Here is a 20,437-nt window from a genome sequence, read left to right as displayed (position 1 = left end):
TGTACTAATAAACTCAAATTTATATTTCTAGCTCAGATCTCTCATCTGAGTTTCAGATTCATGTATCCAAATACCTACTTGATCTCCATTGTATAGCTGCCAGGTATTTCAAATCTAATATTTCAAAATATAATACAACTCTTTCCCCTTGCTCCATAGCCAACTCCTCGTTTAAAATTTCCATCTGTGACATAATAAATCAATACATTTGCTAAATCCAGAAATTTGGTTGTTACTGTCCATTCCTTTCTTTCCTATTTCCTCTCTATCTGCAAGTCCTGTTAATTTGTCCAAGTATACAAGTCCAAGTATAATTTGTCTCTTTCTCTCCATCCCCACTGCCACTGCTCACTCTTCTAGACTACTGTAATAGCATCCTCAATGATCTCGTCCATACTTCTTAGAGCAACCAGAGTCATTGTTATAAAATGTAAGTCTGATCATCTCACCCTCCTGTTAGGATCTTTTGTTGGATATCCATTGCTTTTAAAATAAAATCTATACCCAGTAATACTGTGATTTTAAAGGTCACCTAATTTGACCCTTACCTATCTTTTCAGCCTCTTTTACTTTAGTATTCACTGTAATTTTAGCTACATTGTTAAAATTCTTTGAACAAGCCAAACTCAGAGCCTTTGTACATAGTGTCATTTTGGTCTTGCCTAAATGGCATGTCCTCATTGCTGCCTTTTCTAACCTCCCAACCTAAATTATTTCTATGACAATTTCTTTAATGTCTCTCTCCCCTACCAAATATTAAGCTCCAGGAGGACAAGGAGCTGTTGTGAATTGTGGCATCCTAACCTCTTACATATTGTCTGGTTTAGAATAAATATTGGATGGATGGATGGATGGATGGATGGATGGATGGATGGATGGATGGATGGATGGATGGATAGATGGATGGATGGATGGATGAAAATCCAATCTGTGAAATAAGGTATACAGGTGAAAACTGATAATAAAATATAGGCTTGCTTACCTCACTCCTGTTAATAGCAGATAGTAATATATATACATTTCTTTTAATTCTTTCAGCAAGATCTGTGTACATTCCTGATATCAAGAGCCTGCAAAAACTCAACATTGGCTAATTATTTATACTGGTATGTGAAAGTAATTTTGTGTTTATTTTCTTATTACTTTTAAGGACTATTTTTTCTTATGCTGCAAATATAAACAGTTTAAAATAAGATGTGAACAATCATGAAAAGTCTAGATACAGTATTTTTATATAGCTATATTCATTTCCAGCTGGGCTTATAGAAATGTTTGTTAGCACCACTGTTTCTCCTCTCTATGCTAACTTTCCAGGAGCTGGGATATAAGTAGGTAAGGTAATGAGTATTTTCAGTTTGATATCTGTTTTTGTAAGTAGTGTGAGTATGATACTTCACAGTCTATCAAGAGTGTCTCTTTTCACATTATTTACCAAAACATTGGAATCATTTAGAAATAGGAAGTTGGATTTCAGGGTTATCTTATCTCATTTTAAACATAAGGAAACTGAAGCTGGGGTTTTCTGTAACTAAACTTGGTAGAACCTGACTTCGGATTACATCATTTTTCTACCACTTTACCATTTGCAGAGTGTTTCAGGGACCTTTTTTCATTTGTCCCTGTAAGGTTAAATGAGGAAAGTATAAGCATCTTTATTTTATATAAAAACAATGTCCTGAGTGAGTTGAAGGAAAGAGAAACTAAGGCACAGAATGGCCTTAGTTTCTAAGTATTAGAAAACTAAATATTACTTTTTAAACATCTTGACATACTTGAAATATTTTAATGTAAATATGATCTCTGATCTAATCTTACTGCTCTGTTTATAGCCTTAACTTAAATGATAGATGTCCATTCCAAAAGCTCATTATAGGTTGAGCACCCAAATCCAAAAATTCAAAATCAAAAATGCTCCACATTAAATTTTATAGATATTTTATTTTCTTGCAGTATTCATGGAAACTTTTCTCTGGCTCAGAACTTACAGTATAGAGTAGTCAGTATTGTAAGAGTTGTATGTGTATATATTGATTATGAGAAACTTTGAAATTATGTATTTTGGGGATTTGACTATAGACCAGATTTCACTGTAAAATTTGAAATTAGTTTTGGTAGAATCTTTGTTCCCTTATTGAAAGTAGGAAGGATTTTCAAATCATTCTGATAGCAGTTAAATAGTAGGAAACCTATTAGATGAACAGTTTCCAACATGGCAGTTGTTTCTGTTCAAAACAGCACTTTTTTTTCTTCATGGATAATAAACAAAGTACAGCTCAAGTTCCCAATCTTATAAGCATTCCATCAAACTTAGATTTGATTTGTGTTTTCCCACTATATCTCTGATTCATTGAGGCAATAGCATGTGCTGTGTCTATTCATTCTCTAAGGAGTAATTGTTTTTCCCATATTTACAGTCTGCAGATTACATATTCAGAAATACTCCTAGGGAGAAAAGCTGTTGATGTGGACTCTTGACTTTTATAGACACTGCTTTTGTGAACGTAGGGTCACAATATGGGAAAAACCTTCAAATAGTTGGTTTAAAATGATCATTCTCTTCCTTTGAACATGGAGAGAATAATATAAAAATAATCAAATGTAAGAATTTAAATGCCTCTCATTCTAAGCTTACTCTGTTATAACAAATATATTAAAATATAAATTTTAATTGATTGTGCTATTTCCTTTTGAACATTTGAATTTTGTTTTTTCCATTTGTTTTCTTTCTAGTGATTTAAACAAGATTCTTGCTGTAGCTAAACCCTGAGGGGCTTATAGTTGTGCTGACAATCCTTTTAAAATAGATAGTGTCAACCTTTTAAGCCACAGATGGGAGTTATAGTCTCCAATCTGTAAAATGTTGGGCATCAATATCTATAAATTGTTCCAGATTTTTATAGCCATTCCAGCGTGTTGAAATTGAAAGTGAACTTTGGATCCTTTGACATGTTTTCTATAACTTTTAAGACCTTTCAAGGTAATAAAGGTTATTTACTCCACAAAATTAAATTGCCAGGAAACAGGTAGCCCATTGATGTCATCTAACAATGGGTAACCGGACAATTTTGTCTGCATTTCTACTTTAAGATGACAGTTTTCAAAGGAAAGCCTTAGAATGCTTTGTAGAATCTAATTTATTGGTGTGAACAGAAAACTCAAAAGTGATTCAAATCTAGGTCTTCTAGTCTTGATATCTAACCTTGTCTTTCATATTTGAAGATGATACTGTCATTTTTATTTTGGATGGACATTTTCTTTGTAACAGAACTTTGGTTTAAATGACTTTTGAGAGGTGTTTGATACTTGACCCTTATCATGAGCATCAATGTATACCTTCAAAAACAGGAGGTAGCTGCAGCCATAGTGCTTACTTGGCAGTCAGAAAGACCTGGACACTGGAGAGGGCCTGTATATTGTGGTCATCTGTATGTTCATTCAGAAATGGGTTTGCTGTGTAAGCAGGAAAAGACACTGAATATACTAAGGTTACAGAGATAATCAAAGGTTACAGAGATAATAAAAAAAAAAACTAATATTTAGAAGGGTATGGATTGGATTTAAGACCATGTTGATAGTTATACAGTTTAGAACCACTGACTTTTTGACATTCTTAGGTGTTGTCCTGAAATAAACCAAACATTTAGTTGTTCTTAGCTTAATTATCTGTGAACTTCTGCAGTGATGGAAATGATCTTCCATTCTGTGTATGTATTAGTTGCTACTGAGCACTTGAAATGTTGATGATGTGACTGAAAAACTGAATTTTGAATTTTAATTTAAGTAGTCATATATGTCTTGTGATGGCTCTAGAAGTTCTAAAAGACATTCTTGATTCAAGATTTGGGAATGCTTTCTTGAATTTTTGGTTTTGAACTCTTGGGAATATGATATAGTGGTGTGTATTTGTCATGGTTCAACTTCTCATACCACTTTATAGAAAACTCTGGGTTATATATGACTTGGGACTGCTAGAACATCTGTTATTGTCATAGTAAAGCATTGCACTAGGAAGTAGGAAAGGGACAGCTCTTACTTTTATCAACCTTTAAACACTTTTCTTTGTATGAGACTATATCGGATATGTCAGGGGGATACTGAAAGCTTTTAAGATATGGGCCCTTGTATCAGTTTCTTTATAACTTATGAAGGGCACCAAGTAATAGTTAAACATATGAAATAGTGACAAGCAGGGAACATTATGAGCACAAGTTGTGTGAGAGGATATGCCTGCCTATTCTAGGAAGTCAGAGAAAGAAGAAATTGTTAGAGTCTGTGAAGACCTCCTTGAAAAGAGAATGCCAGCTAAGCTTGAAGGATGGGTAGAATATGGAAAGATGAAGAGATAAGGAAGGTATTTCTGGATAGTACTATAACATGAGCAAAAGTAAAAACTGAGTACCTATTGAAGGGGTATTAGGGTATTGACCTGAGTAGAGTATGAGGGCATAAATTGGGGATAGTGGAAGTTTGAAACAGAAACTTGGGGCCATAGAACCTATTTTAAAATCATAGAAAAGAGGTAACCATTGATGTTTTTGTTAACACAGATGGAACATGATGAATGTATTTTATAGATGAAAATTTAGCGTGATTAAATTGAGTTTCTTTTTAGAGTTAAAAGAGACTAGATTTGTGGTATCTGCTATTTGATTCCAGATAAGGCTGCATAATACAGAATCATTGTAAGAGGCATTGAACAGGAAAAGTCAACAAGGTCTGGTGGCTAATTGAGTATAGGTTTCTGAGGCGGCAGGGGAGTGTGAGCTAAGTTTGGCTCCAGATGCATGGGCCACAAATTGAACACACACTGTCAACAAAAGTTTTAGGTAGGGTTTATGTTCTCTGGTTTGGTTGCAGCCCTACCTCTCCCTGTTTTCTTACATTCAAGTGTTTCAAACATTTGTTTCCTGCCTGACTTCTGAGGAAACTTGAGTTTGTGAACCCTGCCTCATGAGAATTTTTAGCCCAAATACCTGTAATAAATATTGATAGGACCTTCAGTAGAGGTAGAAAAAAATCCTATTTAGTGTGGTAAGTTCTGTTTTATACATATTCAGTTAAAAATGACAGACAATATCTTGAAAAACGGGTCTGGCACTTGAAAATTAGAGTGGATGAATGTGAAAGCAGACCACATAATGAAATGGAAGACTAGACCTTGGATGTTAGAAAAGGAATATATATTTATATTTGAGAATTGTCAGTATTGAGATAATAGCTAAATCCATGAAAGTTGAGTTATTCATTCAACAGTAAAATATTGAACATCTATATGAGCAGGCACAGAAGTGCTGTATGTATAGTGGAGAACAAGACGGGTAAGCTCTCTGATCTCATGAAGTTTACCTTCTAGATGGCTGAATACAATATACTCTTTCCAAGAAATAGATTAAGAGTAATGAGCATCTGTGACTTGAGATTTGGGAAATGTGGTTAAAGAGGTTGAAAAGTTTCATGTTTTTTTTTTTTTTTTTTTTTTTTTTTTGAGACAGAGTCTCGCTTTGTTGCCCAGGGTAGAGTGAGTGCCATAGTGCTAGCCTAGCTCACAGCAACCTCAAACTCCTGGGCTCAAGCAATCCTCCTGCCTCAGCCTCCCAAGTAGCTGGGACTACAGGCATGTGCCACCATGCCTGGTTAATTTTTTCTATATATATATTAGTTGGCCAATTAATTTCTTTCTATTTAGAGTAGAGACGGGGTCTCACTGTTGCTCAGGCTGGTTTCGAACTCCTGACCTCCGAGCGGTCTGCCCGTCTCGGCCTCCCAGAGTGCTAGGATTATAGGCGTGAGCCACTGGGCTCAGCCCCTCATGTGTTTTTTAAAGATAAAACAGTATGAGAATCAGTTTAGTAGAATAGAAAGAATTCTGGCCTGACCTGAGAGCCTAAAGTCCTGGGTTCTAGTCTCAGCTCTACAATCAACTAATTGTGCTGCCATGGGCAAGACACAACCCCTCTAAGTTTCACTATTAATAAAGCAAGCAAGTTGATCTGATGTGTGTTTTTTAGACTACACATGGTGATCCATTGAAAGTAATTTAAAGCGTCACAGTATGGTATTTGTTATTTTTAAAAAAATGAAATAAAACAGAGCAGCAGATACTGGTTTGTGAAATTTTTAGTTTTATGCATCTGCATCAGTCTGTACACATATGGCTCTGTTTACCAAAGTGTGATATAAATGTTACTTATCATTATGGTTTGTTACCATCAGAACATTTAGAAACACTGGATTAGATGACCTGTAAAGTCTCATTCAGATCATTGTTTGTATGATTTTTATAATTGTTTAAGTAGATTAGGTTTAAGAAAACATTATTTAAAATTTCTTTAACTCTCTAAAACCACAGTTTTATAATAGAAAAATTAAAGATTTTATATAGATTTTTGAGAAATGGGGAAATTGCATGGGAAAGGAAACACAAAATTAAAAATTAAGTTCATTTTTTCAAAGTATGTTAGTGAGAGAAGTTGCTTCAGAGTAGTTTTCAGAGTAGTCTATATAATAATACTAAAGTGTTAAAGAATTACAGAGATTATAAAAATAATAGTTCTTAATGAGTTATTTAGTATATATACGAGCTTAGATGATTTTTGAGGATGTTAGTACTCTACCTCATAAACTAATAAGAAAAATGCTTTTTTTGGTGTCAAAATTTTTAGAAAATTTAAGATACTGCACAAATTAAGGCATTACTACTGTTAGCTTACCTGTTTTTGATGGTTGTATATGCCACTCCTTAATTTGTCACTTGTAATAAAATGTTTTATTCTTCCAGTTTAGTTATTTTTGTAAATGTGAATCTGTTTTAATGAAAAAGTATAAATATTTTCAAAATGAACCTAAATTTTTCATATCACATGAATGACTTAAATATATTTTTAAGGTATGTGATAGTGGAATGTGAAGATCAAGATACTCAGCAGAGAGATCCAAAGACCCATGAGATGTACTTGAATGTAATGAGAAGGTTCAGCCAAGCATTGTTAAAGGTAACCATTTAAAGTGGGGGTTGACAAATTGCAGTGCATGGGCCAAATTTGGCCTATTGCCTGTTTTGGTACATCCATGAGCTAAGAATAGTTCTTATATTTTTAAATGGCTCAGAACAAATCAAAAGAAGAAGAATATTTCATGATGCCTGAAAATTATATGAAATTCAAATTTCAGTGTTCGTAAAAAATGATTGGAACATAGTCATACTCATTTGTTTTCATATTGTCTGTTGCTACTTTTGCACTACAATAGCAGTTTAATAGTTGTAATGTAAACTGTAGCCACGAAGGCCTAAAATATTTACTCTTTGGTCCTTTACAGAAAGTTTGTTAATCCCTGATTTAATGAAATAAACCTATACATGGAATTTTAAAAAATAAACCTTTGCTTTTTTATTTCCTTTTCTATTTTATGTTCTTCTTATCCAAACTATATACATTCCCAGAAATCTAGCAATAGTTATAATGCAGATACTTTATATAACTTATATAACTTACATTTTTGCTTCTTCAACAGTTTTTAAGAGATTTGTGAAGCCGTTTTACTCCTGGTGTTCCTTTGATGCTTAAAGCAATGTCACATTTTGGCCAGTAGAGGGTGCCTGGGTAGCGAAAACTGTCACACATTAATCTGTAACTTTGCTATAGAAATATTTTACTTCATAGCATCTTTTGTCTGCTGTTTCATGTTCTTAAAAATTTAAATCACATCTTATTAAACACATTGAGACTAAGCTTCTATCTAGTTCTCAGAGCTTCTCAATATCAAACTGATTGGCAAATAAACCCTTGGTCTTCTCTTCCGATCTCACTTCTGTCATTTACAGCTTCTGTTACCCTGTGAAGACATTTCAGTTTCTCTAAGATTAAATTTCCACATCTTTGAAATGGGGATGATAACATTTGCGCAGCTGCCCTTACCAGGGTAATTGGGAAGATTAAATGAGAAAATGTATTTTACAATATTATATGAACTGAGAATCATTATAGAGCATTTAGTTTTTATGGGTTATATTTCACTAAATAATCTCATATTGTGGTGCTGTATGAATATTTTTCTTTTCTTTTCTTTTCTTTTCTTTTCTTTTCTTTTCTTTTCTTTTCTTTTCTTTTCTTTTCTTTTCTTTTCTTTTCTTTTCTTTTCTTTTCTTTTCTTTTCTTTTCTTTTCTTTTCTTTTTTTAGTTCCTTGACGATAGTATCTTTGTTTTTGGCATATATGTGCCTAGCACATTTCTGAAGACATCGTAGGCTTCCAGATATTTATTGAATCAAATAATGGGTGAATGCATTTCAGGTTGAATGAGTCCTATCTCATCGAATGGTTGTGTGTGGAGGAAAAAAAGTGCTGTTGTGGATAAACCACTATTCGCTGAAGACTCAGATAATTTTCAATTGTGAATGGGTTGGTGGTGTTTAGCTAAGATAGCAGGTTTCTCATTATCTCTAAATCAAGATAATTAATCTTTTTCAGTTTTGTTTTGTATTGCAGTTTACAGCCTTTAGAAGTATAAATAAAGATCACCCACACTATTAAAGAAACCCTGATCATTATGCTACATAGAACTAATTTTCCTTTACTTTGATTCCCTTCAGGGTGATAAGTCTGTCAGAGTAATGCGTTCTTTGCTGGCTGCACAGCAGACGTTTGTAGATCGGTTGGTGCATCTAATGAAAGCAGTGCAGCGTGAAAGTGGAAATCGTAAGAAAAAGGTAAGCCTGTGGTGTTTGCTTTTGTTTATGACTAATAGTGGCTTGGCATCATAAAATACTGAGTTTTGGCTATTGTCTCTTTGGGCTGATATATTATGTGAGCTTCTTATCTTGCAATTATAGAAACAGGAACACTTATAAGCACTGATTATTGAGTTTACCTATATTGATGCAGTATTTAATCTTCACAACAACCTTGTAAGTTAGGAACCATCATTCCCATTATGAGAAAAACTAGGTAAAAAGAGGTTTAACAATTTATCCAATGTCACACAGCTAGTAAGTATTAGAGTTGGGATTTGTGCTCAAGCATTCTGAGTCCATATTTTTATCTACAATGCTGTATTACCTCTCATTTTAGAATCTCAGTATATTAGAATGTAATATATTTGAAATGGAAGGGATCTCTAGAGATCATTTAGACTACAATTTTTCTGTTTTGCATTGCTAAAAAGGAAATACCTGAGGCTGGGTAATTTATAAAGAAAAGAGATTTGTTTGGCTCACAGTCCTGCAGTCTGTACAAGAAACATCACACCAGCATCTCTTTCTGGTGAGGGCTTCAACGAGCTTCTAATCAAAGTTGAAAGTGAAGGGGGAGCAGGCATGTCACATGGCAAAAAAGGGAGCAAGAGAGGAAGAAGATGATGCCCAGCTCTCTTAACCAGATCTCGAGTGAACTAATAAAGGGAGAACTCACTCATTATTACCAAGCCATTCATGAGGGATCTCCTGCCTAGACCTGCCTCCAATATTGGAGATCAAAATTGAACATGAGATTTGGAGGGGCCAAACATCCAAACTGTATCGCAAAGTAATCTGAGTTAAATGTCAAATGGATGAAACAAGTGATAATATTGTTGCTGTTGTCTTTACTTTGTTGACCTTTGGTTTAGGAAAAATTGTTAGAAGTGGTCTCTGAGACTAGATATTTGAGTTCTAATAAAACTATCTTTTCCCTTGACATTTTTAAAAAATTAACATTTTCCTTTTTAATGTTGTAAGTTGTCTCTTCACTTTGTCATTCCTTAGGGAATATTATTTATTCTACAAATATAAAATAGGTATTTCGTGCCCATTGTGTGCCATGTACTTTTCTAAGTTCTAGGGATACAGCAATGAATATAAAAATCTCTTCCCTTATGGAGCTTAGGTTTTTGTTGGAGAGGAGAATGAATACAATAAATAAGTAAAATGTATATAGTATGCTAGATAGTGGTATGTGCTATGGTGAAAAATAAAGCAGGAAGAGGGAATAGGAAGTACTGGGGTCAAATTGTAAGTCATCTTTCACTTCAATAAAATGCTCAGGGAAGGTTTCACTGAGAAATTGACATTAGAACAAAGACCTGAAGCAGGTGAAGGAGCAAGCCAGTCTTCTAGAAGAGACTGTTCCAGCCAGAGGAACAGCAGTGCAAAGGCTCTGAGGTGGGAACATGTGTGACAGGTTTGAGAAATTGGAAGAAACCCAGTGTATTTGGAGCAAAGGACATGGGGGACAGGAGTAGATAAGGACAGAGATAATGGGGAAGTGGATGGAATGTACCCTTATATACCATTATAAGGACTTTTCCATAAACATTGAGTAAGAGTAGAAACTGTTGAAGATTTTGAATATGAGTAATATGATCTGGCTTTCAGCAGCAGCACTCTGGTTGCTTTTGTTAAGAGACTGTCAGAGGGCAAATGTTGAAGAGGAAGAGCAGTCAGGGGCTGCTGCAGTAATCAAGATGAGAAATGATGGTGGCTAGGTCCCTAGGGCTTAAAGTGGTGGCGGTGGTAAGAAATGAATAGTTGGATTTCTCACCCTTTTCTTATTATCTGCTTTTTGGTTGATTTATTGTTTATCAGCATATCAACTAAAAAGATAGGATAGGATAACTATCCTAAAAGATAGTTAACTAAAAGATAAGATAGGATAACTTCAAGACATTATTTCACATTAGTATATCTGACCATTCATTTTGTTAGGAAGTAGATTTATTGATTTTTGTAAGGCACATATATGGAAATTCATACCAGTTTTCGGTTGATTTTAACTTGAACATTTCATTATTCAAAAGGAGAGTTGGAGTATCACTGATGGGAAATAATTTAATGTCTTGGTGGTCCTTGAAATATAGTTTTTCTTCTATCTCTCTTTGATTTCAGAGTTCTTTTCTTTGATGCAGACCCAACAACATCAAGCACTTCAAGCTCATAGTAGCATTACATTTGAAGTGCTTTGTGCTGCCGGGATTGACGACTAAAGTTTCACTCTTAAAGAAAACAAGCTCACTTATTTTAAGAATGCAAGACTCTCCCAGCTTTTAAAGGAAATTGTTCTTTTGAAATTGAATAGAAGAACTTCATCTAGGCAGCGTAGATGTTGCTAAATGATGAAGCTGTTTCACCATGACTTAGGTTTCTCAGTTTCTGAAATGTTGGTTTAATGCAATATATATATATATATATATGTATATATATATGCTGAAGAAAATGAATGATAATAACATCTCAGGAAAAGTTTGATCAGACAGACTCAGTGAAAGGTAGAAGGCAGGGTCCTAGTTCCTCCAACTGAATTAAATTTCCTTTTTAAATTCACATATTGAACTGGGGCAGCATAATGAAATCCTCGCTTAATATTTGGTCATGCAGAATTAAGCTTCACATGAAATTACAGTTTCTCTCTGTGGCTTCACAAATCCTTAGGAAGCAGAAATTGAATTTTTAGGTCCAACTTGAATATATTCCTGATTCTTTCTATCTTAGCTGTAGCAAGTGAAATGCATTCTCTATCTTTCCTGTGAAAGTCCAGCCTTTCATAGTCAAAGGATTGCTCCTTTTAAAGCATGCTGCTGCTATTGTTAGGTGGCTTATTTATGAGTGCCCTATCTCTCACATATACACTGTCTCCTTTACATTAGTTGGGTGCTTTGTAAATTTTAAAGTTAATATTAATAGAATCATTTTTCTGTCTTTTCTATATGTTTTAGAAACTACTCTTCTATTTTAACCTAATTAATCCTTTCCGATTTGTTCTTCTAGAATGAGAGACTACAGGCATTGCTTGGAGATAATGAAAAGATGAATTTGTCAGATGTCGAACTTATTCCTTTGCCTTTAGAACCTCAAGTGAAAATTAGAGGAATAATTCCAGAAACAGCTACACTATTTAAGGTAATTGTCATGGATCTTAAGTATATATGGTTGGAACTCATTTCTCTAAAACTAAATCAGAGACACTACCTTGGCAAATTATTACATTGCAGAGAATACCTATAATTCTATTTGATTTAGTAAGTATTAGATGAAAGGTTACCTTTTTATTTATCATCGTGTTTAGATTTAAGATCTTGTATTACCAAGATCTTCTTGTATTACCTAGGCATTTTTAAATGAACTATGTAAAATACTTTTATATCTCTGGTTTTTTTTTTTTAATATGTAATTCTTTGAACTAATTGTTAAACAGAGCCACAACTACTTTTCTCCATATAAGCTGTTTTTTTTTTTTTAAATGTAAATTGAAAAACTTTATGTATTCAGTGCATGAGTTCAGATGGCTAGAAATGAGTCCCAGTTGAACTTTTTAACATTTCTTAGTCTGGTATCTGTTCTATGAACCTTACGTTTTTTCTTATATTTTTAAGTAGCAATTCCCTTTAGTCCTTAATAGCACACCAAGCTTCATGTGCTTGTTTTTGGCTGGTCATCAGTTAGGGTACAAACAGCTGATGCAGCTGCCTTCTCTAACCAGGTTAAAGGGCCAAAGGACTGAGCATTAGTACTTTGTGGGCATCATGCTGAAAGATTCTGTGAAACATGGATTTTGGGGTTTTGTGATTCTAGTGGTGAAGGGGCATAAGTTGCATTGAACATTACTTTGCATGTAGTCGTTGCTCATAGAACAATAATTTATATAAAAAGGAGTATAATTGTAGTAGAAAATAGTTCATATTTTTGAAGAGTTATGTTTCAAGGCAGTTGGTTGCAGCCCAGTTTATACAGCTGAAACATAAGTTTCATGAAGCAATACATAACCTTACTGCATGTTATGGACTGATACACAGGATCAGAAATTGCCTGCAGTTTCTGATTGCCTTAACATCTCTGCAGAAGAGGTATTAACTTTATTTTGCAGGTGAGGAAACAAGTTAAAGAATATGCATAAGATCATCCAGCTACTCCTAGCAGAGCCTGAATTCATATTCATGCCTGATTTCAGAGCATGTGTTGTCTCCACCATGTAATTTTCTGATTACTAGCAAGTTGCAAGTTCGTTGTTCTCTCCAGGGCCCCCTAATGTATCTCACTGACAGCCCAACTTGTATTTTTTAGGTCCTGTTTACCTGTGTGTTTATCTTCTATATCAACATTTTCTTCTATGTATGGCAAATCTTTTGCATTAATTTATATCCAAATTGGAAAACAATATTTTTATTTTCCAGAGTGCCCTTATGCCTGCACAGCTGTTCTTTAAGACAGAAGATGGAGGCAAATATCCAGTTATATTTAAGCATGGAGATGATTTACGCCAAGATCAACTTATTCTTCAAATCATTTCACTCATGGACAAGGTGAACATAACTTCATAGTGATGGGGAATATTATTTAATTTTAGAAAACTATGGTTTGGTACATATGCCATTGACAGACACAGAAGTATTTGTAACATTCAAGTATAATCCTAGGAAGTTCAACAATCTCCACTTGAATAAGTTTAATTGTTTTTGTACACTTCAGAATGGTTTTGTTTTCTAAATTGAGTTCTCTCAATGTCAGATTTAGTAATTTTTTTGTTAGGCTATTTTATGTATGTATGTATGTATTTATTTACTTACTTACTTATATTTAAATTGCCATTCCTGACCCTGGTTTTAAAAGTATATTGCCCTCATTTCCTTTTTTCTAAGTTTCAAAGTATTTTATGTATTAAAAGAACTGCATAAAGTGGTAGGAGGGACTCTACTGTTCATTGAAAACTGACAGATTTAGAGTAGATCAAAAATTTTGTTTACCATCATGTAAGTGGCTAATAAATTTAATTTTGATGATCAAAGTTAAATTAATTAAATTAAATTTAATTTATGTTTACCTCCTAAATCTATATTATGTTAAACTGCTATAATATTTGCCCACAAACTTTTCTAAACCATCTTTACATTTAGTTAATATATTTTATCTTTTGTTCAAAAGCTGTTACGGAAAGAAAATCTGGATTTGAAATTGACACCTTATAAGGTATTAGCCACTAGTACAAAACACGGTGAGTTTATTTTACATCATGACTGCTTATTTCAGTGTCCAATAATTATAGGTCTCTTTTTTTATTTGGAAATTGTTAAGAATGTTAGAGATTGAACTTACTTGTGCCTGAAGTCCAGTTGGGCTGGCCTGCCTCCCTCCCTCCCTCCTCTCCCTTTTTTTTTCTTCTCTCCCTTTCCTTTCTTCCCTCCCCTTATTGCTCTCCTTCCTTCCTTCCTCCCTTGCTCCCATCCTTCCTTCATCATAAAATGGCATATTCAGAAAAAATAATAATTTTTATAAATGTATGTTTTTGCATTCAAACTGGTTTAAAATCACAGTAGTTTCTTACATGGTAATTTGTGTCCTAAATTGTCATTTTAAGAGTTACCATGACCCAGAAAGGCTTTGTACTGTGCTCTGCTTTTAAAAGTCACTCAGCAAATGATATCAACTAAGTTCTGTTTTATATATTTCAACTGAGTTTGTGGGGGCGGGGGTGTGTGTATGTATGCACACCTCAGGCATCTCAGTCTTTCTGAGACTGAATAACCTCTTGAAGTTTGGTGGAAGATTCTCTAGGAATTCTGGTGTAATGCATATTTTAATCCCAGTCTTGTTACTCTTAGAGATTTATACCGGTAGTTACAGTAGTTGTCTTGGAGAAACAAAATACCTATTTTAGATTTTCTGTCTTTTCCCTGGCTACTCCCAAATCTTTTTGATGGTTTAACTATTCTTTTTTATTTTCTCCTCAGAATGATCTTTTTTAAAGTGCAAATATGCTTCTTTACTGTCTTGCATAAATTTATTTACTAGCTTACATTTTCTTTTTGGACAAAGACCAAAGGTCTTTACCTAGCTTCTAAATTCTTACACAGCGTGATACACCCTGGTACCTATCTCTCATGCCTCTTTTGCCACTTTCCCCTGCTTCCTAGGCTTTAGCTACACTGGCTACCTCTGTTTTCTCTAAGGTCCCATGCTGTTTTCAGCCTCAAGGCCTTTACTTATGCTGTCATCCATAGCTTTACCTATTAACTTTATTATGCTTGAAACCATGGCTCAAATGTCAGATGTCCTTTGATCCCTACTATAACTCAAGTCTTCCTACACTATTCCCTTTCATAGTACCCTTTCAATCATAGTATTTATCCCAATAAATATTGTAAGCTTTACGATGTGTGTAGACAAGGTCAAGGATCTATTTTTGCTTACTTGGCAAAGTTCTTGCTACATAGTAGAAAAACAATAAATACTTGTTAAATGAATTAATCCAGACTATTCTGTATTTGTGATATAAATGAGACATTTCTTACTCCAAAGGGGTATATAATCTCCTAATTTACATGCAAATTATAATGTAAGGCTCACCAGAACCAGATCATGATTATTTATGACCCTGAAATAATATTTCCTTCATTCAACTTTATATATCTATATCTATATATTTGTTGTTTTACCCTCCTGTTCTGGTTCTCAGATTTGCCAGATTGACCTTTCCTCATTCTCTCACATAGTCTCCCCTTTTTCTTCTTTTTGTTAGTTTAAGGGATTTATGCTTATCTCTCATATCATTTCCAGGAAGTGACAGAAAATGGAGTATTAGACAAAAGGAGTTGATGGACTTACATACATAACATAGGGTTCAGGGATTATGTTCTGCAATCCCAGATTTCTTAGAGTGATTTTAAATTTGGAATACTTTTAAATGGTATATGTTATAAAACTACAAAAAGAAGAAATTTTTGATGCTAGATTTAAGAAACTTAGTCTATTACTTTGTGTCCCTTGAGTTCTGTAATAGAAATTAGCCTAGAGAAACATACAGATTAAATCAGCTTAATTTTTAAAAAGTTTTCCTTTAGTTACTAGGACATAAATGCCAGTATAAATTTAATATAGTGTTTATAGACCTTTTTAAGTTGTTCATATATGGATTTACATTTATAGATTAAGATGACTCTTAGAAGAATCTTTGTTTTTATTTCTTAACCATTAGCTATGCTTAATTCAGTGAATTCATTTCTGTGTAGGTTTCATGCAGTTTATCCAGTCAGTTCCTGTTGCTGAAGTTCTTGATACAGAGGGAAGCATTCAGGTATGGTGTCATTTTAAAGATAAAATTCATAAATATATTCGTATGATAAAGTCAATCTTTATAAAAAAAGTATATGGAGTTAAGAATGAAAGTCGTTTTAATTATCCTTCTTTATTCAAGTTTTCTTCCCCCTTCTTCAGAAGAAAACATTGTTTATAGTAGGAAATTCTTCTATGTTAGTACATATAGATGCTCAATTCCTTGAATGAGCATATTACATACATGGCACATAATAGAAGATTAGGAGTTAATTGGTGAACAAATGAAAAATGTGTTGGTTTATGGCTGCATTATTTTTCAAAGTATGAAAATATTATAATTTATTTGACCATTAATTGGTGGACATTTTGATTATTTCAATTCCTGTTGTTATTCAGAACAATGCTATAGTGATATTCTTGTACATCTTTTGTACAGTTTTTTTTATGGCCCCTGTTTTCTATCTCCAATCTCTTGCTCCCCTTCAATACAAGAAAAGATGTGTTGCTCTTGGAATAAAGCAATGTATATCTTTGAAATTTTCTAACACTTTAAATATATGGATTAGTTCTTGTCGCATCTGAATGGTTTATTTTGTTATTTTTTATCTATAATTCTCCTTTTTCTCTGTGTAAGAAAAATGTATATAATATATAATTGTATATATTATACATTAATATACATTAATAATTGTATATATTATACATTAATAATTAATATATTAAATGTATATAATATATATTCCTTCATTCATTCATGCATTCATTCAGAGACAGGGTCTCACTTTGCTGCCCAGACTATGATCAGGGCTGTGGCTCCGATCATAGCTCACTGTAACCTCCCATCTCAGGCTCCTGAGTAGCTAGTAATATAGGCATGCATCACACTCAGATAATTTTTTATAGAGACGGAGTCTTGCTTTGTTGCCCAGGCTGGTCTCATACTCCCAGCCTCAAGTAAGTATCCTGCAGTGGACTCCCAAAGTGCTGAAATTATAGGCATCAGCCACTGCAATGGGCTCTCTTATTGTATTTTTATTATTAAGTTTTAAACCAGACACTTGTTGGTCATTATATGTAATTTTAAAATGACTAATTTGTTTAATTGTACTGATTTCTTAAACATGTAAATAATGTCATTTCAGAACTTTTTTAGAAAATATGCACCAAGTGAGAATGGGCCAAATGGGATTAGTGCTGAGGTCATGGACACTTATGTTAAAAGCTGTGGTAAGTTTTTCAAGCTATTACTTTCCATTGATATCTTTCAATAAAGAAAAGCAGGCCATCCTGATATTACCATATGCAGACGCACTTAAAACATGTTAAGATTTAAATGCTCCATAAGAAGAGTGAAAGATAAATTGTTGATAAAAGAAGTCATTAATGCTTTGACGTAATAGTAGTAGCAAGGTATAAATTCCATTTAGTCTTTAATGAATTATCTTTGTAATCCTAAACTATTTTATATTTACAAGTTATCTCTTCCTAGAAGCTGTTAATTTTCCTCTAGATTGTCTCTGTTTTTGAGTAACTACAGCTAAGTAGACCATGGGAAAAGTCCCAGCCAGAGATAATCAGATAACTAAGTTTGCTCATAAATGTGATCATGTACAATATATTTAGATTTAAAGACTAAAAAACACTGAAGCCTTAAAAGAAAATGTTTCCCCTTGCCTTCTTACTCTGTATTTATTTCTCTTTTCCCTCCCTCCCTTCCTGCTTTCCTTTCTTCCTTTCCCCTATTTCTCCTCTTTTCTGTTTTTCTCATACCTTCAAGTCTGTGTTTTCTATGATCAAAAAAAATTACAGATCATTTAAAGACTCAATACCCAAGGTAGATCACTCACATGACTGGTATTTACACTGTCTTTTAGGTAGATTTGTCAATTGAATCACCCATACATGCCCTCTCTGTGGCGTGGGCTTCTCAGAGATAGATTCCAAGAGTAAGGAAATAGAAAATGTTGCTTTCTGAAGGCCTGAGCTGGGAAGCAGTACGATATCACTTCTGTCATATTCTGTTAATCAGAGCAGTCATGGAGCCTGCCTGGATTTGAGGGACAGGATATAGACCCAACTTCTGGATGAAAAGTGTGTCAAAGAATCTGTGGCCATCTTTAACACACCACACCTAGTATTATTTATTACATGTAGTGTTTGCATGCTCTGAAATAATTATCTTTCATCTCCTTATTTGACTTTCAGAATGGTTACTGTAAACTTTTTTTGGTCATAAATCTGTTTATAAAGGAATTTTAACTTTTTCCACTTGAAATACCTACGTATACATACTCTGTAAATATTGACTAAAATTTGAAAATCCTGCTTAGTAAAATTATCAGAACACTATGTTATAGGAACATGCTTAAGTGTCATAGCATCATGTCTTTTATATAATGGTCCATTTTTCCCCAAGAGCTATTGAAAATATGACTAGCTTTTTCATGTGGAAAGAAATAGCAATTTAAATTATCATACCTATTGGACAGTTAAATTCAAATTAGATCTTATTCCTCTCTCGTTTCCCAACATTACACATTCATTCATCCCTCAGTAACTGATTTGATGGCAGCCCTTCTCTTCATCTTGAGTAGACTTCTTTTTTTCTGTATGTCTTGCTGTGTTACAAAATAATCTGTTGTGTTTCATTGAGTTTGGTAGCAGCCTAGGTAATGTTGGAGGATGAAAGCCATTATTTGAATTTTTCATTAGAGGATTCAGTACTTAATAAAGTTGCTGATTTGCACCACAATCTGATTGTTGGACATTGTCATACAAATGTTTATGTAACTTTCACTATAGAAAGTAGTTTTAGTTTTTTGGCAAGGTGTTAGAAGAAGAAAGTGATAATAATTTTGATGTCAAGTCTGTATCATACAAGTAAATGTGGGAATACTGATTATTCTCACACACATATCTTTATTAAGTGAAAGGAAATAGGATCATTTAGTCATCTGTTTTTCTGTATTTTAGTTTAAGTCACAGTTTTATGAAACTAATTTCAAGATGTTGCTTATCATACTTGGAGTCAGAAAACTAACAACATCATTTTGACAAGATTTTTTTGGACGAGTATAGCATTTCCATTGTATAAAGAATAACTTCAGTTGCCTAAAAATTCTCTAATAAATTTATTCTGGAGTATCTCAAGTCATGCTGAGTATTATTTATCTCCTTAACATTTCTGGAAATCATCCCACTCTTGCCTCAAGTGTCCTTTCCCTGCCCCCCACCCCATGTATCCTATGTTTGAAGTATGCTGTAAGTATTGACACTTTACTGAAAAGTTCTAAATTCTTAATTTTTATCTTCACCATTAAATGTGGTCATATGTGTATACACGCACACATGCGCACGCACACACACACACATACACATACATATATGAAGAGAGAAAATCATATGCTACCTCACTTGACTATGAAACCCATGAAAGGGTAAAAAGATTCTCATCTCATACATTTCCCCTTTCCATGTAACAACAAAATATCACTGTAAAAGCAAATTTGATGAGGAGAAGTAGTTTATACAAATAGTTTGCTTTATTCTGTAACGATAGCCAATGATATGTGAATTCTTACATTAAAATTTTAGGCCAAAAACACTTGCTGTATTTTGTAGGGATAGCTAAACAACTTGAAACAAAGTAAATAGTGATACAGCTAAACTAATTGTAATTTATAATTTAAAAAAAAAACAAGAATACTAAGTAGTTCTATATTGAACAACTCAACTGCACCAATATTACACAGTGATGTTCTTTTTGAAAATTGCAGGAGTTTCCACTTTCTATTTACATTATCAGTAGTTCTGTGCTGTTGAGTGGCAGCTAGATTTCTAAGTGAAATCTAGCTAAGTGTACTAAGTTCTACTGTGTTCTCAGTGTATTGTACGGAATTTCTCTTTATGAATTCAAATTTAATATCCCTTAGTAAGTCATTTAATAGGTTTTCAAAGGGGAGCCTTTTGTCATTTGTGGAAGTGCATATTTTACAGCAGTTTTAGAGCAGTGCTACTCCAAGTGTGATCTATAGACCAGCAGCGTTGGCTTCACCTGGGAGCTTGTTTATATTACAGGATCCAGGCCTTGCCCTGATGTTTTGATCAGAATCTGCATTTTAACAAGATTCCCAGGTGATTCTTATGTACATTAAAACACTGAAGCAGACTTCTCAAACTTTGGTTTGCGATAACTTTCTTTGAAAGCTTGTTAAAATGGACTTGTGGCTACTGCCCCTAGACATGCTGATTCAGTAGGACTGAGGTAAAGCTTGTGAGTTTACATAACAAGCTTTTAGGTGATAGTGATACCCCAACCTGTGGATCACATTTTGTGTAGCAATGTAGACCAAGGATCTGCAAAATTTTTTCCTATAGTTTTGCAAGTAGGCTTTTCATGTCAGATGGCCTCTTGTAATTA

General features: G+C 33.7%; 1 protein-coding gene across 1 annotated transcript in view; it reads left to right on the top strand.

Moving 5' to 3' along the window:
- PIK3C3 (phosphatidylinositol 3-kinase catalytic subunit type 3) overlaps positions 1 to 20,437 on the top strand; it is a 116,631-nt gene that overhangs the window by 65,954 nt on the left and 30,240 nt on the right. The window contains exons 13-20 of the mRNA XM_012790299.2: positions 1,039 to 1,106; positions 6,887 to 6,992; positions 8,590 to 8,706; positions 11,737 to 11,868; positions 13,140 to 13,268; positions 13,888 to 13,957; positions 15,972 to 16,036; positions 17,160 to 17,244. Of these exons, the coding sequence (XP_012645753.1) occupies positions 1,039 to 1,106; positions 6,887 to 6,992; positions 8,590 to 8,706; positions 11,737 to 11,868; positions 13,140 to 13,268; positions 13,888 to 13,957; positions 15,972 to 16,036; positions 17,160 to 17,244 (772 nt within the window). The remainder of the gene's footprint in view (positions 1 to 1,038; positions 1,107 to 6,886; positions 6,993 to 8,589; positions 8,707 to 11,736; positions 11,869 to 13,139; positions 13,269 to 13,887; positions 13,958 to 15,971; positions 16,037 to 17,159; positions 17,245 to 20,437) is intronic.

The sequence above is a fragment of the Microcebus murinus genome, chromosome 17 (genome assembly GCF_040939455.1).
Source record: "Microcebus murinus isolate Inina chromosome 17, M.murinus_Inina_mat1.0, whole genome shotgun sequence".
In the NCBI taxonomy this organism is placed as follows: domain Eukaryota; kingdom Metazoa; phylum Chordata; class Mammalia; order Primates; family Cheirogaleidae; genus Microcebus; species Microcebus murinus.
This window is presented reverse-complemented; position numbering and strand designations above follow the sequence as displayed.